Source organism: Oryzias latipes, chromosome 23 (assembly GCF_053564925.1).
Source record: "Oryzias latipes strain Hd-rR chromosome 23, Olatipes_Hd-rR_3.1".
NCBI lineage: Eukaryota > Metazoa > Chordata > Actinopteri > Beloniformes > Adrianichthyidae > Oryzias > Oryzias latipes.
This window is the reverse complement of record NC_136259.1, coordinates 14,443,985-14,468,864: the sequence shown is the minus strand read 5'-3', so window position 1 is coordinate 14,468,864 and position 24,880 is coordinate 14,443,985. Positions and strand designations below refer to the sequence as shown.

General features: G+C 37.9%; 2 protein-coding genes across 3 annotated transcripts in view; both read right to left on the bottom strand.

The window, feature by feature from the left end:
- tmtc1 (transmembrane O-mannosyltransferase targeting cadherins 1) overlaps positions 1-1,349 on the bottom strand; it is a 32,809-nt gene extending 31,460 nt beyond the window's left edge. Inside the window, exon 1 of one of the 2 annotated variants that reach the window (XM_011491035.4) lies at positions 918-1,349. In XM_011491035.4, coding sequence (XP_011489337.1) covers positions 918-1,195 — 278 coding nt within the window. In that variant the 5' untranslated portion in view covers positions 1,196-1,349. The remainder of the gene's footprint in view (positions 1-917) is intronic. The other variant, XM_078941942.1, reaches the window with a different exon arrangement.
- A 4,937-nt stretch (positions 1,350-6,286) lies between these two features.
- pnpla3 (patatin-like phospholipase domain containing 3) overlaps positions 6,287-24,880 on the bottom strand; it is a 67,135-nt gene continuing 48,541 nt past the window's right edge. Inside the window, exon 10 of the mRNA XM_004083120.5 lies at positions 6,287-7,886. Coding sequence (XP_004083168.2) covers positions 7,649-7,886 — 238 coding nt within the window. The 3' untranslated portion in view covers positions 6,287-7,648. The remainder of the gene's footprint in view (positions 7,887-24,880) is intronic.

Here is a 24,880-nt window from a genome sequence, read left to right as displayed (position 1 = left end):
ACCACAGACTGTCCAGGAGTTGTGGTCCAGGCGGGGGAGGAGTTCCCCTAGAAGACCATCCCCCGCCTCATCAGAAGCATACCCAGGCGTTGCTGGGAGGTCATACAGGCACGTGGAGGCCACGCCCACTGCTACTCACATGACATCCAAGTTGGATCTGCCTGTAGTTCCATTTTAATTGTGAGCATGATTCCACATCCAGACCTCCATAGGCTAATACGTTTAATTTCCATGAATAGTTTTTTTGTGGTTGTGTTGACAGCAAACGCAACCATGTAAAGAATAAGCATTCATTCGTTCAGGTATAGGGTGTGTTTCAAAGTGTTCCCTTTATCTTTCGAACAGTGTCGTTTTTTTGTAGACCACCACAGTGATGCTCTGCGTGTCCTACAACAAATGGCATGTTCACGCATCTCATGCATGTAGGATTGAAAGGATTTTGCGATAATATGATTCATTATCACTGATTTGGCTTCGTCAAAATAAACATTAAAGTGCAGACAAATAAAAGTAGACGTGTAAATGTGCAGGTTTAAACACACCAGGGTGGTTGGAACAGCTGAAAAAGATGCTGAAGACTTTCAGCTGAAAGTGTCTGGAAGCATCAGACTGTTTGTCACCTCAGCTCTTCCGTTGTCAGGAAGGATGGTCAAAGGCGTCACGTGACAATTTGAGAGGATTTTGGGAGAAATGGCTCTTAAAAATGTTGGCGAAGTTCTGAATAAGTTTGGAAAATGTAAAGTCACGGGACAGCTGCAATTGGAACAAACGTCTGCTGAAAGATCTGGTAAAGTAACTAAAGTAACGCGGCGGTCCTGTAATGCATTACAGGTGTGAGGCAGTGACATCTGATCTACGATGTCGCCAGCATGACCCCCCCCCCCCCCCCCCCCCCCTCGGGAAAGGCGGCGGCTCACTTGAAGGTGAGGACGCAGAGGGGTCTGTAGGACTTGTGGCTCGTGTTGTCCGCCATCTTTTTGCCCCAGAAGTCGTTACTGAAGATGCTGCGCAGGCTGGAGCCCGCACGGACGTCCGGGTTGTTGACGATGGCCCACACGTCGTCGTGGACCAGCTCCCCGTGCAGAGAGTTGCCGTAGCACAGCGCGCACGCGGCGACCAGCGCGGCGTAGCGCGCGCCGGCTCTGAGGGGGGCCGGACGCTCGCGACCTGCCTTTTCCCGCCGCGAAGAAGTCATCTGAAGGCCGGTTCCCAGCGCAGCGCCGCCGGGCTGACGGTGGAGGAGGCGGGCATCCTTCAGGACAAACGGCCGCGAAGGGATCCGGAGCGTGAACACACCGGATCGGAGTGATAGCTTCACGGCCGATCACAGCGTAGGAATTAAGAGACGCGAAAGTAGACCACGCCCACTAGCCTATGTTTTTATTTTATTTTTCTGGTTTCAGATCTAGTTTTTATTCAATTATGATGCAACGAATCAGAGGCAAATATGAAATGTTCAGTGGTCTTTTCTCTAGGATTAAAATGAAATGGTTCAGTCCAACATCTGAGATTGTTGCTGTCAGACCTGGAGACCATGAACACAGTTAGAAACAGCAGGAATAGCGGTTGTTTTCATGTCTGATGAGGATTTTTACATCAACTGAATGGGATTTTTGTGATCCTGAACATTTGACTTTATTGATCAAGAAGAAGCGTCCCACGCTTGTAATGTGATGTTTCCACCAGCAGGGGGCGACAATGGTCAGCTCCTGCTCCAATTATTTTTTTCTGTTTTTTTTTTTTATTTTTTTATTGAAGGCAAAACATCACCAGGGGGTATTCCAGAAAGCAGGTTATGCTAGCAAAATATGAATATATGCTAGTTGATAACCTCAGTTTTCGGTTCCAGAAATGGAGGTATGTTTCGGGATATGTCAAGTTGCCATAGTAACTCATGCTCTGAACATAACCTGGTCGGGAGCAGGTTTAGTTGAAGGTTAGTTTGTTTCAAGAGAGGTGAAGCAGCATGGCGTGTCCTTTTGAAGATGATTTAGTGGATGAAAAAAGCTCAGATAATACTTTTTCCACCATGAGAGGGTGATAAGACCACATATGGATATTGGAAAAATAAACTTTTTTACTTTGATCTAACTTAATTATTTGCTTCAGTTAAGATAAATCTTTTTTTTGTTAAGTCAGCTTAAAAATAACATTTAGTTTTCAGACAGTTATTTTACTTTCATTCAAATTAATTCAATCAATTAGGTGTAACTTTGGTGCTTCTGTTAGATCAGCACCGCAAGGGATTGTGGGATACCATTCCCTTTGCCTGTCTCGACGGATTTGGGTTAAGTGTGGGTTTTTGACCCAATGTGTTTAGTTGTTTAGCTTTTTTATCGTGTTTTGCCGAGTTATTTTGTCCTATGTTTAAGTCTCTGCACCATGAGTGAGAGGGAGAGAGAGGATGATGAGTTTATATAGCACCCCTACCAGCTCATGGTGTAATGACAATGTCGGAAAATTCTTTAATAATTATGTGCACTCCGTGAATTTTTTCCCCCCGTATTTTTTATTGTTTTAAAAATGAGCATATCTCAAACTTAAACATATGAGGGTTCAAGAAATATAATTAATTAAGATCGAAAAAATATTAATTGAATTGGAGTAATATGACATTTAGTTAGATTAATACGTAAATTTGAGTTGTATAAACAATAATTGAGTTTTATAGACGTAAGAAATTAGGTTGAATAAATTTAACTCAATTATTTGTTACCAATAGAAGTGATTCATTTAAGTTGGCAAAATTGGATGTTATATATATATGCGTCACAAGGAAAATGGAAATATGATCAGAAACTCGTGCGTTTACTTTGTCTGTTCTTCTACTACAAGCAGAGACTCTTTCTTTTGATGATCCAGCCGTGTTACTTTTTTGATGGGCGTATAATCTTCATACGCCGTCATTAAAACCTCAGACTCTGTCTCACTGCTGTGTAGTGCTTTCTTTTTTTTCACCACGCGTTTCCATGGTGACTCCAGAAATCGGCGATCTATTGAGAATGTCTTTATGTACCTGCTGTGCACGTGCATTAACCCAGGATTACCGAGCATAATTACGCTAACTCATATCCAGTCTTTTGGAACCGACATACCCAGAGTAAGCAAGTTCAGGCGGATTTCAGCCAGAGTTCAGGCTTAAAGTCAGGTTAGTTTAAACATGCTTCTTGGAATACCCCCCAGGTAACCCTGCAGCTGTCCACTTGAATCCTTTCTTCCTCCACCAAAGACAAGATCTCTACGGTTGTGTGATGCTAAGGAGGAGCACTTTTGGGGATTTCAGCGTTCTAATGCTAATATAACAGACTATTTTCATTCATCTTTGTTGTTTAATGATGAAACTGGACATTTCATCTGCAGGAGGAGGGGGGCGTATGTTTACTTCCGCATTGGTGTTCGGATGACAGGTTCATGATATAAGGTGACAAATGGACTTCGAGGAATGTGAATGAAAAGGAGAATACAGGCTGCAGCGGTCCTCTACACCCAAACGTGTCTCTGAGCTCCTTATTTTACACATGAAACTCCGCTTTACTGACACCGAACCCCGGAAAGCCGGCTCCACTGACCATAATCTGATTTTGAGTCGCCAAAAGGTTTAGAATTTCTTTGTTTTAAACCTATAATAATCCGGAAGCTTCACAAAAGGCTCCATATATTTCATCTTCAAGCTAGGCTCCGATAAACAGACAACTTTTGTGTTTTCTCCTTGTTAATCTATGACTTTTTTCCCGCAAATTTACGAGACTTTAAGTCGTAAATTTACTTTTCTTTTTTTTTTAGTGGCCCTTAAACTCCGTCGTACTATAGAATGCTTCACTGAGGTTGAGTGATGTCACCAACTGGTGAGTTTTATGACTCCTTTCAGTGTAGGAAATCTAAAACTTAAAGAGATTTGCGTGATGAAATGTATTTTAAAATTAAATTAACAGTTCTGTGTCTCACAGAACTGTTACTTCTTGTGTAGAGGATCCTGTGTCCTCCATTTGTTACCTGTATTAAGGACACCTGTTCGAACTGGTTATCTATATAGACCTGTCCACAACCTCAAACACTCATACTCCAAACTCCACTATGACCAAGACCAAAGAGCTGTCTAAGGACACCAGAAACTAAAGTGTTGACCTGCACCAGACTGGGAAGACGAAATCTGAAAGCAGCTTAGTGTGAAGAAATCAACTGTGGGAGCAAAATGAAAGACATACAAGACCACTAATGATCTCACTCCATCTGGGGCTACTCCAAAGATCTCATCCTGTGGGGTCAAAATAATCACAAGAATGGTGAGCAAAAATCCCAGAACCACAGGGGGAGGAACATAGTGAACGACTTGCAGAGAGCTGGGACCAAAGTAACAAAGGCTACCATCAGTAACACACCACACCGCCAGGGACTCAAATCCTGCAGTGGCAGATGTGTCCCCCTGCCAAAGCCAGAGCATGTGCAGGTCCAACTAAAGTTTGCTGGAGAGCATTTGGATCATCTAGAAGAGGATTGGGAGAATGTCCTGTGGTCAGATGAAACTAAAACAGAACTTTTTGGAAAGAACTCTACTTGTGTCTTGAGGATAAATAATGCTGAGTCACATCTAATGGATACCATACCTAAAGCATGGGGGTGGAAGCATCATGCTTTGGGGTTGTTTTTCAGCAAAGGGACCGGATGACTGATCCATGTTAAAGAAACAATGAATGGGGCCTCGAATCGTCAGATTTTGAGTCAAAACCTTATTCCATCATCAAGGACATTGAAGATGAAACATGGCGAGTCTTTCAGCATGACAACAATCCCAGACACGCTGCTCTTGTAATGAAGGAGTGGATTGTAAGAAGCATTTCAAGGTCCTGGAGTGGCCTAGGCAATCTCCAGATCCCAACTCCATAAATCAATCTTTGGATTTAGAATCCTTTGCTGATTCTTCTTCTAAAACTTACCCAAAAAATAGAGTAGTTGCTTTTGAGATTAAACCAACAGAAAAGCCACCATTTTAAACAAGAGTTTGTTTAAGGACCAGAAGAGGAGAGTAAGGAGCGAGTAGCAACCGCTCAGCCATTGAGAGCGGGTAGAAAGTTGTCTGCGGAGGCGGAGTTGTGTTGCAGCTTCATCTCGCTCGCGGCTATAATTTAATTTGATCCTTTGAGACATGGGACTGTTCAGAACAGGTGGATACAGGTGTTTCCACAGTGCATGTTACAACATGCTCATTGTTTTTATTTTCAACCTTTACTGTCAGATCTCAGATACAGTCACACTGCTTTTCTGTCAAAACCTCAAATCTGTGAACAATCAGAACAACAACAGCTGTTATTACGATTATGAAAGAGTTTTAAGATGTTGGCGGTAGACCTTAACAAAGTTAAAATGGTTACGTTTTGAAAACCCCTCTGTCAAAATCTTTTTAGTTCCGGAGACTGAACTGAAACAAAAGTATTTTTCACTATCACGTGGATCCACAAGGTGGCGCCAAACACAAGGATGAGGATGTTTGAACAGGAAGTGACATCCCAGAGAGGAAGACAGCTTCCTCATGATACAGCTGTTATGTATATATCCTAACAAAAAAACTTTGAGTAGATTTGTTGTGGACATGGACCTATTTTGCTCATTCTGTGGAACTCAAGAGGAAACTATTTATCATCTGTTTGTGGACTGCAGACATACAAATATATTTTGGATTGATCTGGGAAACTATATTGGTAATATAACTAAACAAACAGTTACATTTTTGGATAAAGAAATTATTCTGGGTTACCTTAATGTTAAGGTAAGCAAGGATTGTATCTTTATTACACAATTGTTTTTATTTTTATCAAAAGTCCATATTCATAAAGCCAAATGGCCAAACTCCAAACCTAAATTCCAGATTTTTTTGAGTGAAATAAATCAGTACTGTGACATTATCAAACATCTGCAAAACCAAAAGGCAATTCGAACTAATAGAATTTTTGAAAAATTTAAAATTTATTAAACCCCAGAGATTTTTTTTAATTGATGTTTCCTTTTCTCTAATGTTTTATATGTATATGTAAATATATATATATATATATATATTTTTTTTATTTTTATATTTTTCTGCACATTTTAATTCCCCCTGAGACATTCACATTGTTGTTGTATTGTTGTTTGTTAATAAAGTCTAAAAAAAAAATGATACAGCTGTTTATGGTTGTTAGGGGCTGGTCATGCATCTCCATGTTCACAGAAACTTTACACAAACACAAACTTTTAATCCAGTGCGACCAGCAGGTCGGTTCAAAGCCTTTGACTCCAAAACAATGAAAATAAATGATTGAAATGAGATTTATTGCAACACAGCACTTAAGTCATGGAGATATCTCATAAAAACTTTGACTGAAGAAGTGGGTTCCACTCTCGCTTTAGCTAAAATGTGAACAGATGTCTGAAGAATCAAAAATACATAAAAATTACTAAATAATATTGTATTTGATCGTGTCTCAATCAAATCTTTTCTATTAGCTTGTGTAAGGATGGCTGTTTTGATTCAAACGTCATCGCGTTTCTGTCAACAGAAGAATTATGTTTGTGGTGGTAATTTAATCATAATCTGTGTAGAGACAGATGGAGGCAGAGATGTGCTTTTAGTAATCCTTTCAATGCTGTTTCAGGGTTCTCTTGAAGGTGATGCATTCAAAGCCCCACACAGAGTCTGGAAACATCAGTGCTTCCATCCCTGAACAGCCCCAAAGTCAGCTTTCCTGTAGAACTGAACGATGCTGCTCTTTGGTGGACTGAATGACGGCTGGTTCAAACCGCAGAGGCTCCCTTCTGTGCACTGCCACAACTGCGAGACACGCCGTCGGAACATCCCGAACATTTCGTCCTCCTGTCCCTGCAGATCCCATCAAATGCTCCCTGCATGCAAGTCTTCAAAGCTCCTCTAAAATAGCTAAAATAACCTCTGTCCAATCCCTCATCCACCTATTATCTCCAAAATTCTAGAAAAAGTAGTCACGAACCGGCTCCACCATCTCTCTTGTCATCATCCTCTATCCTCACAACCTTGGGCTGCTTTAAATCATAACCTTTCAGGTTGCATTCACATAATCCGCTGCATTCACTTCAGGTGTTCCTCAGGGCTCTGTCCTGAGCCTCCTCCTTGTCAATTTTACCCCCCCCCCCCCCCCCCCTGGCAATATTTTGAAAACTGTTTCATTTCTTCCTCTGACACGCACAATAAATCTGTCTTATTACCATAAACCGTTTGATCTCCTGTGACAGGTCTTATCCATCTTCTTCACTTCCATACTTAAGCCTCCCTAATCAGGCCATAGTTGTCTCACAGTCATGGGTGCCATAAGACGTCTGACTTTTCCAGGGGATGGATCAGCCTTGCAGGTCTGAGATGGTTCCTCCCAGTGCAGGATCATGTCCCGCTCTGCACCGGGAGCGCTTCCTTCAGCCCAAGCATTGGGGATGTTTTTGTGGTTCATAACCAAGTTTTGTCTCTGAAGAGAGCAGATGATGAACGCGTCTGAGGAAATGTTGAAGAGAAGAACTGCAGAGTCAAGTCTGCGTGTTTGTGTCCTGAGGGTGTTGTTGCAGCTCACTGCAGAGGGGGGGGGTCCCCTTTACCAACCAGTCATTCATGCACCTAAACCCCTCACAGAACGCCCAACCCCAGCATCCGTCACTGCTCTGCGTCACCGAAGGATTCGTCCTGGGAGCCCACAAAGAAGCAGACTTGTGGGGAGGAGGGGGCGCTGACAGGATGCTGGGGGAGCGATGATGGTGAGGATGAGGAGTTTGGGACGTCCCAGTAGTTGTCCTGGAGCTGGAGGGCGGAGACGGCGGGCGGTATATCTTTGAAGGCGGGGCTTTCTGAAGGCAGCGGGGGCACGCTCATGCACTTCCTGAGTCCCAGCTCACTGCAAAGAAGATCACAAGAAGAAGCTCAGAGCTTCAGAAACACCCCACTCCTTTGAACCCTTTAGCACCTTTAACATTCTTCAGACCACCAAAACTCTTCAACCGTTTACGCAATTAATGTAATTCCAGCGGATTGTGAAGCGAAGAAGTGGCTTTGAACTGATATGTAACACTTTACTGTAGCGGCATGTTTACAAATCAACATGAATCAGCTGATCCCGTAAACTGTCGAAATATTAGGGTATGTCAAAGAGCACGTGGAATTTAGGATTGTAAAGAAACCTCCAAACGGTTAATGTCTGAATATCTAAAAAGAATGTCCAACGTTGTTGGATCCTATCCATAATCGCCATCTTAGAAGTATTTTCTTCAGTATACCTTACTAGGACTCCCTACATTCACACCGCTCTCGCCAACACGGGTTTAAGTGGACACTTTCAATGAAAAGTCTATGTAAACAAGCGTTTTGGGCTTCCACATTCACAGGCAGCTATGCACATTATAAAGACAAGTTTTTGGGTTCTACGCACAAAACGCGTGGCTATTAAAGATTGCAAGTTAAAGTTTGTCAAACTTGCCTAATCAGGAACCCGAATTTGGTGGTGACGTATGGATAGCATCCTTTTTAATTCATAGATGGATAAATTAATGATTGAAGTTTGTGTCCGACTGGAATTTAATGACAAATCTTTCATATATCGGAATAGAGCTGTGAAAGAAAAAGCCTGGAACAAGATTTGCACCACTTTGACATTTCACACCAAGACCCTTTTAACTGCAGGTGGCGGATATGCGCTTGGAAACAGTAGAAGAAGAAGCCCCTCCCTGCCTGTCCAGTGTGAACACCATGGGTTATACTCGCGTTCAAGAACGTTTACCGCATCCCTGATCGTGCCTTACATGCCTAGTGTGTCCGTGGCTTCACACCGACTTTGGTCAAGGACAGGGAGGTTGTGGGTTCAAATCTAGTCGGGTCAAAACACCTCCCTGCGTTACATTTTGCATGAAGGGCTGGTTTAGGGGGTTGAACCACCACATGATTCCTGCTCCTGCGGTGAGCTTAAATGTGGACCCTTAGCAAAAAGTAGTCTACTTAATAGTAATACAAGTATACTTAGTCTATACTAAAAGTGAGGCAGTATACTTGAAGTTTACTTTGCACGTACTATCTATATATTGTGAACTTAAAGTCCCATTCCAATCATCTTTTGATCTATTTTCAAAGCGTTCCCAGTGGTCTTTTAGTTATAATTATGCACTTTTTAGACAACATCAAAATACCTATGTCACTTCCTAGGACATATTTTCTGCAGAGCGGCAGAAATTCACAGCTGATTTATGGATGGGACTGTTGGGGCGGAAGTACCCCTCCGCTGTAGAAGTACCCCTTTCTTTACACTCTCTCCCCCTGGCTTACAGCTCTTCACACCCCCAATCTAACTTTAGCGGTGCAACAAAAATGGCAGCAATATCAGAGGCATCCAGCCGTACAGTTTAGATCCAGATTCCAACTCAGGCAAAGAAAACAAAGACGTTCATGAATCTATTTGTCTATATGGATGAAGTGGAGCAGGGAGACCTCAGCCCACCCATTTTAGTTTCTGCGTCACCAACCAAGGCTTTTTCAAACGGCGGATTTTTATCTGCTCATGATTCATGATAATTTAGATAAAAAAATACTCAGAAAAACCAATTAAATCCTAAATTAGTTTACACACATCCTCCATCAGGAGAACGATGCTAAAAGAACGTGTAAAAAACTATGGAGTGATATTTCTGCCACTATTTTGCACACAAAACTTTCTAAGTTGCAAATTAAAATATTAGCTTTTCAATTATATTTATATTTTTGCTTTCAAATTGTTTTTTTTTTTTTCAAAAAATTTTTTTTGCTTTTGCCAAACACATTTTTTCACATGCGTTGTGTGTCATCTTACTTTTTTCCTATCTTTGATTTTGCTGAGTTAAGTTTCAGTTTGACGTGACAAAGCTGCCATCAAACAGCTGCTGATTGGTCCAGATTCCAACCAATCAGGTGTCTCTGTCTCATGTTGCCGGTGCTTGGAGGCAGACACGGACTTTGGACTTTGAGTTGGTTCTGTTCTAACAGGATTCTGCCGTTTTCCACCATTCTGGCCCGTTTCTCTCAGAGTAAAACCCAGAAGGAGCAGCAAAGCAGCTAAAATAAAACCAAGTTTTGTATTTTTTTGTCAGTGTAGCGACCAACGTGTTTAAAATGTCTGCAACAGAAAAAAACGGCCGACTCCGTCCAGCCGGATGTAACACTTTATAAGATTTGTATCTGAACTATTGTTTTATTTTAAGAGACAATAGCATTTTTTCACGAGAATTTTTTTTTAACTTTGGACAATCGCTCACGAGTTCTAAAACATGAGACACTGTAAAAAAATAAACTTAAAAGTTAAAAATGTTCCTCCTGCTAAATACATTGAGTCTGCTGTGGTGAGCCATCATTATTTTGCTTATTATTGCTGTTCATCTAATCCCAAACATTTGTGCAGCATGAAATATTATGTGCTTTTAATCTTTTATTGTTTTGTTTTAACAAACAGATCTGAAAGAAAATCACACTTTTTACCAAAAATTTGCTCTGCAGGATCCACAGATCACACACAGGCCTGTTGATTTAATGTCAGCAGATAAACTTTACAGTTTCAGGAGATCATCTGCCATAAATTCACAAATCTGACCGAATAAAAATTCATAAATGCTAAAAAAGAAAGAAAGAAAGTATGAATTATTGTTAAAATGATAAAAAATGAAAAATTCTTCATCCAAAGAGACAAAATTGAGGGTAAAAAGAGCTGGTTCAGCTGCTGAGCCTCGGTAGCTGACACCATGTTAGATAAATACGGGGATTTGATTGGTTAGAATCTGGACCAATCAGCAGCTGTTTGATGGCAGCTTTGTCACTTATCTCAGCAAAATCAAAGACAGGAAAAAGCGAGATGACACAATACGCATGCGAAAACGTTTTTGGCTGTGGCAGTTATGTCTCGCTAAGTGACCTTCAGAGTGGTCAGCAAAATCAAAGATAGGAAAAAACGAGATGTGACAACGCATTTGAAAACGTGTGTTTTGCAAACGCAAAAATATTTTTTGAAAGCAAAACAACATTTTTGAAAGCCCAAAAAATAATAATTGAAAAGCAAATATTTCATATTTTTATTTGCAACGTAGTGGCAGAACTAGAAAGAGCTGCATTTCCAGAAGAAAATGCAGGGTTGAATGCTATAATGCTGAATGAAAGCTGAATTTGCTGAAGAAATGGCTGAACAGAGCTGAAAGAGCTCAACATTTTAAAAGTAGAATGGTTAAAGCAGGTAAAAAACTGTGAAAGAAGTTAAAAAAAAAGATTTCCTATGTATTTTAATGAAGCAAAAATCCTGGGAAATCCTGGAATATCTTTAAAAGTTAAAAGATTTGAAAAAAAGTCATAGCAGGAATAAGCTGAAAAAGTTGAACATTGTAATAGTAGAATGGCTATAATAAGTCAAAAAATGTAGAAGGAGTTAAGCATGAAAGCTTAAGTTGATGAAAAAATGGCTGAACTGTTGAAAATTTGAAGATGTTGCTAAAATTGTTAAAAGTGCTAGCATTGGAATCAGCATCATCAACTGACTAATAAAAACACATTGTTTGAGAGTATCATATTGGTAAAAGCTACATGTTCTAAGTTGACAGAAAATCCACTTTTTTCAAAATGGCGGCTTTTCTATTAATTTTATCTCCATAGCAACCATTTTACGTTTGGGTCGGCATGGGATGACGAACAAATCGACGTCAGTTTCAGACAAATCGGAAAAAGTAAACCTTTGGACGTCCTTAGCAACGAAGTTTGTTGGCTAACCACGCCCACATTCCTTATATGTCCAGATCCAGTGAATTTCAATCTGTTCAGTTCCAGCCATGGATGAAGTTTATTGCAATGGTCACCTCAGAACTTGTCAAAAAATGGCCACCAAACAGGAGGTTGTGTCGACATCCCATAATAATTTCAAAACGTATGTTGAAGTCCAAAGCCTTGTGAGCATTTCAATGTTTGAACGGTGCCTCTAGCTGAAAGCAAGTTATAATGCTCGAAAGCAACAAAGGTTTTCAAGGATTCTCCGTGTATTTAAATGAAGCAAAAATCTTGGAAAATCCTGGAAAATCTTGGAATATCTTGAAAAGTTCAAACATTTGAAAGACTAAAAGTCGTAGCTGAATGGAATAAGCTGAAAGGGATGAACATTGTAATAGTAGAATGGTAAAAATAGGTGAAAGTTTGAAGAAGTTTAAAATTGCCTCACATTTTGGCACAAAATGGCCGCCAAACTGTAGGTGGTGTTGCCATCCCATAATAATTTTGAACCTTATGTTGAAGTCCAAAACCTTGTGAACATTTCAATATTTGAACGGTGTCTCTAGCCAAAAGAATGTTAAAGTTACAATTGTTTAAAGAAGCAAAGGTGTGGCCAATGGAGCAAAAAGATTGGAAAATCTGGGAATATCCGGGAATATCTGGAAAAGTTCAAGGATTTGAAGGACCAAAAGTCATAGCTGAAAGGAATAAGCTGAAAGGGTTGAACATTGTAATAGTAGAATGGTAAAAATAGGTGAAAGTTTGAAGAAGTTTAAAATTGCCTCACATTTTGGCACAAATTGGCCGCCATACTGTAGGTGGTGTTGCCATCCCATAATAATTTTGAGCCTTATGTTGAAGTCCAAAGCCTTGTGAACATTTAAATGTTTGAACGGTGTCTCTAGCCAAAAGAATGTTAAAGTTACAATTGTTTAATGAAGCAAAGGTGTGGTCAATGGAGCAAAATAATTGGAAAATCCGGGAATATCCGGGAATATCTGGAAAAGTTCAAGGATTTGAAGGACAAAATGTCATAGCTAGAATAAGATGAAAGAGCTGAACATTTTCATAGTCAAACGGTTAAAATAGGTGAAAAATTGTAGAAGGAGTTTAGCTGTGAACTTCTGCACGAAAAATTCTCCATGTATTTCAATGGAGCAAAAATTCCCGGAAAACCTGGAATATCTTAAAAAGTAAAAGGATTTGAAAAACCAAAAGTCATAGCACAAATAAGCAGAAAGAGCTGAACATTTTAAAAGTTGAATGGTTACAATCGGTTAAAAATTGTAGAAGGAGTTAAGCGGCGAAAGACGGCGGAAGATAGGTGTAAAGAATAAAAAAAACTAGAAGGAGCTGCATTTCCAGAAGAAAATGCAGGGTTGAATGCTGTACTGCTGAATGAAAGCTGAATTAGCTGAAGAAATGGCTCAACTGTACTGGAAGAACCATGAAAAGTTAAAGGTGCAAAAGTCCTAGCAGGAATAAGCTGAAAAAGTTGAACATTGTAATAGTAGAATGGCTGAAATAGGTCAAAATTTGTAGGACTTAAGCATGAAAGCTGAAATTGTTGAAAAAATGGCTGAATTGTTGAAAATTTGAAGATGTTGCTAAAATGGCTAAAAGTACTAGCATTGGAATCAGCATCATCAACTGACTCCAAAAAACACATTGTTTGAGAGTATCATATTGGTAAAAGCTACATGTTCTAAGTTGATAGAAAATCCACTCTTTTCAAAATGGCGGCTTTTCTATTGATTTTATCTCCATAGCAACCATTTTATGTTTGGGTCGCCTGGAGATGAGGAACAAATCAATGTCGGTTTCAGATGAATCGGAAAAAGTAAATTTTTGGACGTCCTTAGCAACGAGCTTTGTTTGCTAACCACGCCCACATTCCTTATATGTCCAGATCCAGTGAATTTCAATATGTTCAGTTCCAGCCATGGATGAAGTTTATTGCAACATTTGCTTCAGATTTTGTCAAAAAATGCCCACCAAACAGTAGGTTGTGTTGCCATCCCATAATAATTTCAAAACGTATGTTGAAGTCCAAAGCCTTGTGAGCATTTCAATGTTTGAACGGTGCCTCTAGCTGAAAGCATGTTAAAGTTATAATGCTTGAAAGCAACAAAGGTTTTCAAGGATTCTCCATGTATTTAAATGAAGCAAAAATCTTAGAAAATCCTGGAAAATCTTGGAATATCTTGAAAAGTTCAAACATTTGAAAGACTAAAAGTCGTAGTTGAATGGAATAAGCTGAAAGGGTTGAACATTGTAATAGTAGAATGGTAAAAATAGGTGAAAGTTTGAAGAAGTTTAAAATTGCCTCACATTTTGGCACAAAATGGCCGCCAAACTGTAGGTGGTGTTGCCATCCCATAATAATTTTGAACCTTATGTTGAAGTCCAAAACCTTGTGAACATTTCAATATTTGAACGGTGTCTCTAGCCAAAAGAATGTTAAAGTTACAATTGTTTAAAGAAGCAAAGGTGTGACCAATGGAGCAAAAACATTGGAAAATCTGGGAATATCCGGGAATATCTGGAAAAGTTCAAAGATTTGAAGGACCAAAATGTCATAGCTAGAATAAGATGAAAGAGCTGAACATTTTCATAGTCGAACGGTTAAAAAAGGTGAAAAATTGTAGAAGGAGTTTAACTGTGAACTTCTGCACGAAAAATTCTCCATGTATTTCAATGGAGCAAAAATTCCCGGAAAACCTGGAATATCTTAAAAAGTAAAAGGATTTGAAAAACCAAAAGTCATAGCACAAATAAGCAGAAAGAGCTGAACATTTTAAAAGTTGAATGGTTAAAATCGGTTAAAAATTGTAGAAGGAGTTAAGCGGCGAAAAACGGCGGAAGATAGGCGTAAAGAATAAATAAAGAGAAACAGGAAAACAAAGGGTTGAATGCTTTACAGCATTCAACCAATAACTAGAAGGAGCTGCATTTCCAGAAGAAAATGCAGGGTTGAATGCTGTATTGCTGAAAGAAAGCTTAATGTGTAAAATAAATGGCTGAACTGAGCTGAAAGAGATCAACATTTTAAAAGTAAAATGGTTAAAAAAAGTAAAAACCTGTAAAAGAGGTTAAGCACAAGAATTCCCTATGCATTTTAATGGAGCAAAAATCCTGGAAAATCTTGGAATATCTTGAAAAGTTCAAAGATTTGAAAGACTAAAAGTCGTAGCTGAAAGGAATAAGCTGAAAGGGTTGAACATTGTAATAGTAGAAGGATTAAACTACGTGAAAGTTTGAAGAAGTTTAAAATTGCCTCACATTTTGGCACAAAATGGCCGCCAAACTGTAGGTGGTGTTGCCATCCCATAATAATCTTGAACCTTATGTTGAAGTCCAAAACCTTGTGAACATTTCAATATTTGAACGGTGTCTCTAGCCAAAAGAATGTTAAAGTTACAATTGTTTAAAGAAGCAAAGGTGTGGCCAATGGAGCAAAAAGATTGGAAAATCTGGCAATATCCGGGAATATCTGGAAAAGTTCAAGGATTTGAAGGACCAAAAGTCATAGCTGAAAGGAATAAGCTGAAAGGGTTGAACATTGTAATAGTAGAATGGTAAAAATAGGTGAAAGTTTGAAGAAGTTTAAAATTGCCTCACATTTTGGCACAAAATGGCCGCCAAACTGTAGGTGGTGTTGCCATCCCATAATAATTTTGAGCCTTATGTTGAAGTCCAAAACCTTGTGAACATTTCAATATTTGAACGGTGTCTCTAGCCAAAAGAATGTTAAAGTTACAATTGTTTAAAGAAGCAAAGGTGTGGCCAATGGAGCAAAAACATTGGAAAATCTGGGAATATCCGGGAATATCTGGAAAAGTTCAAAGATGTGAAGGACCAAAAGTCATAGCTGAAAGGAATAAGATGAAAGGGTTGAACATTGTAATAGTAGAATGGTAAAAATAGGTGAAAGTTTGAAGAAGTTTAAAATTGCCTCACATTTTGGCACAAAATGGCCGCCAAACTGTAGGTGGTGTTGCCATCCCATAATAATTTTGAACCTTATGTTGAAGTCCAAATCCTTGTGAACATTTCAATATTTGAACGGTGTCTCTAGCCGAAAGAATGTTAAAGTTACAATTGTTTAAAGAAGCAAAGGTGTGGCCAATGGAGCAAAAAGATTGGAAAATCTGGGAATATCTGGGAATATCTGGAAAAGTTCAGGGATTTGAAGGACCAAAAGTCATAGCTGAAAGGAATAAGCTGAAAGGGTTGAACATTGTAATAGTAGAATGGTAAAAATAGGTGAAAGTTTGAAGAAGTTTAAAATTGCCTCACATTTTGGCACAAAATGGCCGCCAAACTGTAGGTGGTGTTGCCATCCCATAATAATTTTGAGCCTTATGTTGAAGTCCAAAGTCTTGTGAACATTTAAATGTTTGAACGGTGTCTCTAGCCAAAAGAATGTTAAAGTTACAATTGTTTAAAGAAGCAAAGGTGTGGTCAATGGAGCAAAATAATTGGAAAATCCGGGAATATCCGGGAATATCTGGAAAAGTTCACGGATTTGAAGGACAAAATGTCATAGCTAGAATAAGATGAAAGAGCTGAACATTTTCATAGTCAAACGGTTAAAATAGGTGAAAAATTGTAGAAGGAGTTTAGCTGTGAACTTCTGCACAAAAAATTCTCCATGTATTTCAATGGAGCAAAAATTCCCGGAAAACCTGGAATATCTTAAAAAGTAAAAGGATTTGAAAAACCAAAAGTCATAGCACAAATATGCAGAAAGAGCTGAACATTTTAAAAGTTGAATGGTTACAATCGGTTAAAAATTGTAGAAGGAGTTAAGCGGCGAAAAACGGCGGAAGATAGGCGTAAAGAATAATAAATAAAGAGAAACAGGAAAACAAAGGGTTGAATGCTTTACAGCATTCAACCAACTAGAAGGAGCTGCATTTCCAGAAGAAAATGCAGGGTTGAATGCTGTACTGCTGAATGAAAGCTGAATTAGCTGAAGAAATGGCTGAACTGTACTGGAAGAACCATGAAAAGTTAAAGGTGCAAAAGTCCTAGCAGGAATAAGCTGAAAAAGTTGAACATTGTAACAGTAGAATGGCTGAAATAGGTCAAAATTTGTAGGACTTAAGCATGAAAGCTGAAATTGTTGAAAAAATGGCTGAATTGTTGAAAATTTGAAGATGTTGCTAAAATGGCTAAAAGTACTAGCATTGGAATCAGCATCATCAACTGACTCCAAAAAACACGTTGTTTGAGAGTATTATATTGGTAAAAGCTACATGTTCTAAGTTGATAGAAAATCCACTCTTTTCAAAATGGCTACTTTTCTATTGATTTTATCTCCATAGCAACCATTTTATGTTTGGGTCGCCTGGAGATGAGGAACAAATCAACGTCGGTTTCAGATGAATCGGAAAAAGTAAACTTTTGGACGTCCTTAGCAACGAGCTTTGTTTGCTAACAACGCCCACATTCCTTATATGTCCAGATCCAGTGAATTTCAATATGTTCAGTTCCAGCCATGGATGAAGTTTATTGCAACATTTGCTTCAGATTTTGTCAAAAAATGCCCACCAAACAGTAGGTTGTGTTGCCATCCCATAATAATTTCAAAACGTATGTTGAAGTCCAAAGCCTTGTGAGCATTTCAATGTTTGAACGGTGCCTCTAGCTGAAAGCTTGTTAAAGTTATAATGCTTGAAAGGAACAAAGGTTTTTAAGGATTCTCCATGTATTTAAATGAAGCAAAAATCTTGGAAAATCCTGGAAAATCTTGGAATATCTTGAAAAGTTCAAAGATTTGAAAGACTAAAAGTCGTAGCTGAAAGGAATAAGCTGAAAGGGTTGAACATTGTAATAGTAGAAGGATTAAGATACGTGAAAGTTTGAAGAAGTTTAAAATTGCCTCACATTTTGGCACAAAATGGCTGCCAAACTGTAGGTGGTGTTGCCATCCCATAATAATTTTGAACTTTATGTTGAAGTCCAAAACCTTGTGAACATTTCAATATTTGAACGGTGTCTCTAGCCAAAAGAATGTTAAAGTTACAATTGTTTAAAGAAGCAAAGGTGTGGCCAATGGAGCAAAAACATTGGAAAATCTGGGAATATCCGGGAATATCTGGAAAAGTTCAAAGATTTGAAGGACCAAAAGTCATAGCTGAAAGGAATAAGATGAAAGGGTTGAACATTGTAATAGTAGAATGGTAAAAATAGGTGAAAGTTTGAAGAAGTTTAAAATTGCCTCACATTTTGGCACAAAATGGCCGCCAAACTGTAGGTGGTGTTGCCATCCCATAATAATTTTTAAACCTTATGTTGAAGTCCAAAACCTTGTGAACATTTCAATATTTGAACGGTGTCTCTAGCCAAAAGAATGTTAAAGTTACAATTGTTTAAAGAAGCAAAGGTGTGGCCAATGGAGCAAAAACATTGGAAAATCTGGGAATATCCGGGAATATCTGGAAAAGTTCAAGGATTTGAAGGACCAAAAGTCATAGCTGAAAGGAATAAGCTGAAAGGGTTGAACATTGTAATAGTAGAAGGATTAAGATACGTGAAAGTTTGAAGAAGTTTAAAATTGCCTCACATTTTGGCACAAAATGGCCGCCAAACTGTAGGTGGTGTTGCCATCCCATAATAATTTTGAACCTTATGTTGAAGTCCAAAACCTTGTGAACATTTCAATATTTGAACGGTGTCTCTAGCCAAAAGAATGTTAAAGTTACAATTGTTTAAAGAAGAAAAGGTGTGGCCAATGGAGCAAAAACATTGGAAAATCTGGGAATATCCGGGAATAAATGGAAAAGTTCAGGGATTTGAAGGACCAAAATGTCATAGCTTGAATAAGATGAAAGAGCTGAACATTTTCATAGTCGAACGGTTAAAATAGGTGAAAAATTGTAGAAGGAGTTTAACTGTGAACTTCTGAACGAAAAATTCTCCATGTATTTCAATGGAGCAAAAATTCCCGGAAAACCTGGAATATCTTAAAAAGTAAAAGGATTTGAAAAACCAAAAGTCATAGCAGAAATAAGATGAAAGAGATGAACATTTTAATAGTAGAATGGTTAAAATAGGTTAAAAATTGTAGAAGTAGTTAAACGCCAAAAAACGGCGGAAGATACTATAATAAACTAGAAGGAGCTGCATTTCCAGAAGAAAATGCAGGGTTGAATGCTGTACTGCTGAATGAAAGCTGAATTAGCTGAAGAAATGGCTGCACTGTACTGGAAGAACCATGAAAAGTTAAAGGTGCAAAAGTCCTAGCAGGAATAAGCTGAAAAAGTTGAACATTGTAATAGTAGAATGGTAAAAATAGGTGAAAGTTTGAAGAAGTTTAAAATTGCCTCACATTGTGGCACAAAATGGCCGCCAAACTGTAGGTGGTGTTGCCATCCCATAATAATTTTGAACCTTATGTTGAAGTCCAAAACCTTGTGAACATTTCAATATTTGAACGGTGTCTCTAGCCAAAAGAATGTTAAAGTTACAATTGTTTAATGAAGCAAAGGTGTGGCAAATGGAGCAAAATAATTGGAAAATCCGGGAATATCTGGGAATATCTGGAAAAGTTCAAGGATTTGAAGGACAAAATGTCATAGCTAGAATAAGATGAAAGAGCTGAACATTTTCATAGTCAAACGGTTAAAATAGGTGAAAAATTGTAGAAGGAGTTTAGCTGTGAACTTCTGCACGAAAAATTCTCCATGTATTTCAATGGAGCAAAAATTCCCGGAAAACCTGGAATATCTTAAAAAGTAAAAGGATTTGAAAAACCAAAAGTCATAGCACAAATATGCAGAAAGAGCTGAACATTTTAAAAGTTGAATGGTTACAATCGGTCAAAAATTGTAGAAGGAGTTAAGCGGCGAAAAACGGCGGAAGATAGGTGTAAAGAATAAAAATAACTAGAAGGAGCTGCATTTCCAGAAGAAAATGCAGGGTTGAATGCTGTATTGCTGAAAGAAAGCTTAATGTGTAAAATAAATGGCTGAACTGAGCTGAAAGAGATCAACATTTTAAAAGTAAAATGGTTAAAAAAAGTAAAAACCTGTAAAAGAGGTTAAGCACAAGAATTCCCTATGCATTTTAATGGAGCAAAAATCCTGGAAAATCTTGGAATATCTTGAAAAGTTCAAAGATTTGAAAGACTAAAAGTCGTAGCTGAAAGGAATAAGCTGAAAGGGTTGAACATTGTAATAGTAGAAGGATTAAACTACGTGAAAGTTTGAAGAAGTTTAAAATTGCCTCACATTTTGGCACAAAATGGCCGCCAAACTGTAGGTGGTGTTGCCATCCCATAATTATCTTGAACCTTATGTTGAAGTCCAAAACCTTGTGAACATTTCAAAATTTGAACGGTGTCTCTAGCCAAAAGAATGTAAAAGTTACAATTGTTTAAAGAAGCAAAAGTGTGGCCAATGGAGCAAAAAGATTGGAAAATCTGGGAATATCCGGGAATATCTGGAAAAGTTCAAAGATTTGAAGGACCAAAAGTCATAGCTGAAAGGAATAAGCTGAAAGGGTTGAACATTGTAATAGTAGAATGGTAAAAATAGGTGAAAGTTTGAAGAAGTTTAAAATTGCCTCACATTTTGGCACAAAATGGCCGCCAAACTGTAGGTGGTGTTGCCATCCCATAATAATTTTTAAACCTTATGTTGAAGTTCAAAACCTTGTGAACATTTCAATATTTGAACGGTGTCTCTAGCCAAAAGAATGTTAAAGTTACAATTGTTTAAAAAAGCAAAGGTGTGGCCAATGGAGCAAAAACATTGGAAAATCTGGGAATATCCGGGAATATCTGGAAAAGTTCAAAGATTTGAAGGACCAAAAGTCATAGCTGAAAGGAATAAGCTGAAAAGGTTGAACATTGTAATAGTAGAATGGTAAAAATAGGTGAAAGTTTGAAGAAGTTTAAAATTGCCTCACATTTTGGCACAAAATGGCCGCCAAACTGTAGGTGGTGTTGCCATCCCATAATAATTTTGAACCTTATGTTGAAGTCCAAAACCTTGTGAACATTTCAATATTTGAACGGTGTCTCTAGCCAAAAGAATGTTAAAGTTACAATTGTTTAATGAAGCAAAGGTGTGGCCAATGGAGCAAAATAATTGGAAAATCCGGGAATATCCGGGAATATCTGGAAAAGTTCAAGGATTTGAAGGACAAAATGTCATAGCTAGAATAAGATGAAAGAGCTGAACATTTTCATAGTCAAACGGTTAAAATAGGTGAAAAATTGTAGAAGGAGTTTAGCTGTGAACTTCTGCACGAAAAATTCTCCATGTATTTCAATGGAGCAAAAATTCCCGGAAAACCTGGAATATCTTAAAAAGTAAAAGGATTTGAAAAACCAAAAGTCATAGCACAAATAAGCAGAAAGAGCTGAACATTTTAAAAGTTGAATGGTTAAAATCGGTTAGAAATTGTAGAACGAGTTAAGCGGCGAAAAACGGCGGAAGATAGGCGTAAAGAATAAATAAAGAGAAACAGGAAAACAAAGGGTTGAATGCTTTACAGCATTCAACCAATAAAGAGAAACAGAAAAACAAAGGGTTGAATGCTTTACAGCATTCAACCAACTAGAAGGAGCTGCATTTCCAGAAGAAAATGCAGGGTTGAATGCTGTACTGCTGAATGAAAGCTGAATTAGCTGAAGAAATGGCTTAACTGTACTGGAAAAACCTTTTGAAAGGTTAAAGGTGCAAAAGTCCTAGCAGGAATAAGCTGAAAAAGTTGAACATTGTAATAGTAGAATGGCTAAAATAGGTCAAAGTTTGTAGAAGGAGTAAAGCATTAAAGCTGAAATTGCTGAAAAAATGGCTGAACTGTTGAAAATTTGAAGATGTTGCTAAAATGGCTAAAAGTACTAGCATTGGAATCAGCATCATTAACTGACTCCAAAAAACACGTTGTTTGAGAGTATCATATTGGTAAAAGCTACATGTTCTAAGTTGATAGAAAATCCACTTTTTTCAAAATGGCGGCTTTCTATTAATTTTATCTCCATAGCAACCATTTTACGTTTGGGTCGCCTGGGGATGACGAACAAATCGACGTCAGTTTCAGACAAATCGGAAAAAGTAAACCTTTGGACTTCCTTAGCAACGAAGTTTGTTTGCTAACCACGCCCACATTCCTTATATGTCCAGATCCAGTGAATTTTAATATTTTCTGTTCCAGCCATGGATGAAGTTTATTGCAATATTTGCTTCATATTTTGTCATAAAATGGCCACCAAACAGTAGGTTGTGTCGACATCCCATAATGATTTCTAACCGTAATTTATAGCCCAAAGCTGAAAGAGTTGAACATTGAAATAGTAGAGTGGTTAAAATAGGTGAAAGTTTGAAGGAGTTTAAAATTGCCTCACATTTTGGCACAAAATGGCATTTAAACCGTAAGTAGTGTTGCCATCCCATAATAAGTTCAAAACCAATGCTGAAATCAAAAGCCTTGTGAAAATTTCAATGTTTGAACGGTGTCTCTAGCTGAAAGCATGTTGAAGTTACAATGGTTAAAGTAAACAAAGGTTTTCAAGGATTATGCTTGTATTTAAATGGAGCATAGCTCCTGTAAAATCCTGGAATTTCCTGGAATATCTTGAAAATTTCAAGAATATGAAAGACCAAAATTCATAAATTAAAGGAATAAGCTATAAGAGTTGAACATTTCAATAGTAAAATGGTTAAAAACTGAAGTTTAAAAACGCCTCACGTTTAGGCACAAAATGGCCGCCAAACAGTAGGTTGTGTTGCCATCCCATAATAATTTCAAAACGTATGTTGAAGTCCAAAGCCTTGTGAGCATTTCAATGTTTGAACGGTGCCTCTAGCTTAAAGCATGTTAAAGTTATAATGCTTGAAAGCAACAAAGGTTTTCAAGGATTCTCCATGTATTTAAATGAAGCAAAAATATTGGAAAATCCTGGAAAATCTTGGAATATCTTGAAAAGTTCAAAGATTTGAAAGACTAAAAGTCGTAGCTGAAAGGAATAAAGTGAAAGGGTTGAACATTGTAATAGTAGAAGGATTAAAATACGTGAAAGTTTGAAGAAGTTTAAAATTGCCTCACATTTTGGCACAAAATGGCCGCCAAACTGTAGGTGGTGTTGCCATCCCATAATAATTTTGAACCTTATGTTGAAGTCCAAAACCTTGTGAACATTTCAATATTTGAACGGTGTCTCTAGCCAAAAGAATGTTAAAGTTACAATTGTTTAAAGAAGCAAAGGTGTGGCCAATGGAGCAAAAAGATTGGAAAATCTGGGAATATCCGGGAATATCTGGAAAAGTTCAAAGATTTGAAGGACCAAAATGTCATAGCTAGAATAAGATGAAAGAGCTGAACATTTTCATAGTCGAACGGTTAAAATAGGTGAAAAATTGTAGAAGGAGTTTAGCTGTGAACTTCTGCACGAAAAATTCTCCATGTATTTCAATGGAGCAAAAATTCCCGGAAAACCTGGAATATCTTAAAAAGTAAAAGGATTTGAAAAACCAAAAGTCATAGCACAAATAAGCAGAAAGAGCTGAACATTTTAAAAGTTGAATGGTTACAATCGGTTAAAAATTGTAGAAGGAGTTAAGCGGCGAAAAACGGCGGAAGATAGGCGTAAAGAATAATAAACTAGAAGGAGCTGCATTTCCAGAAGAAAATGCAGGGTTGAATGCTGTATTGCTGAAAGAAAGCTTAATGTGTAAAATAAATGGCTGAACTGAGCTGAAAGAGATCAACATTTTAAAAGTAAAATGGTTAAAAAAAGTAAAAACCTGTAAAAGAAGTTAAGCACAAGAATTCTCTATGCATTTTAATGGAGCAAAAATCCTGGAAAATCTTGGAATATCTTGAAAAGTTCAAAGATTTGAAAGACTACAAGTCGTAGCTGAAAGGAATAAGCTGAAAGGGTTGAACATTGTAATAGTAGAATGGTAAAAATAGGTGAAAGTTTGAAGAAGTTTAAAATTGCCTCACATTTTGGCACAAAATGGCCGCCAAACTGTAGGTGGTGTTGCCATCCCATAATAATCTTGAACCTTATGTTGAAGTCCAAAACCTTGTGAACATTTCAATATTTGAACGGTGTCTCTAGCCAAAAGAATGTTAAAGTTACAATTGTTTAAAGAAGCAAAGGTGTGGCCAATGGAGCAAAAAGATTGGAAAATCTGGGAATATCCGGGAATATCTGGAAAAGTTCAAGGATTTGAAGGACCAAAAGTCATAGCTGAAAGGAATAAGATGAAAGGGTTGAACATTGTAATAGTAGAATGGTAAAAATAGGTGAAAGTTTGAAGAAGTTTAAAATTGCCTCACATTTTGGCACAAAATGGCCGCCAAACTGTAGGTGGTGTTGCCATCCCATAATAATCTTGAACCTTATGTTGAAGTCCAAAACCTTGTGAACATTTCAATATTTGAACGGTGTCTCTAGCCAAAAGAATGTTAAAGTTACAATTGTTTAATGAAGCAAAGGTGTGGCAAATGGAGCAAAATAATTGGAAAATCCGGGAATATCCGGGAATATCTGGAAAAATTCAAGGATTTGAAGGACAAAATGTCATAGCTAGAATAAGATGAAAGAGCTGAACATTGTCATAGTCAAACGGTTAAAATAGGTGAAAAATTGTAGAAGGAGTTTAGCTGTGAACTTCTGCACGAAAAATTCTCCATGTATTTCAATGGAGCAAAAATTCCCGGAAAACCTGGAATATCTTAAAAAGTAAAAGGATTTGAAAAACCAAAAGTCATAGCACAAATAAGCAGAAAGAGCTGAACATTTTAAAAGTTGAATGGTTAAAATCGGTTAAAAATTGTAGAACGAGTTAAGCGGCGAAAAACGGCGGAAGATAGGCGTAAAGAATAAATAAAGAGAAACAGGAAAACAAAGGGTTGAATGCTTTACAGCATTCAACCAATAAAGAGAAACAGGAAAACAAAGGGTTGAATGCTTTACAGCATTCAACCAACTAGAAGGAGCTGCATTTCCAGAAGAAAATGCAGGGTTGAATGCTGTACTGCTGAATGAAAGCTGAATTAGCTGAAGAAATGGATGAACTGTACTGGAAGAACCATGAAAAGTTAAAGGTGCAAAAGTCCTAGCAGGAATAAGCTGAAAACGTTGAACATTGTAATAGTAGAATG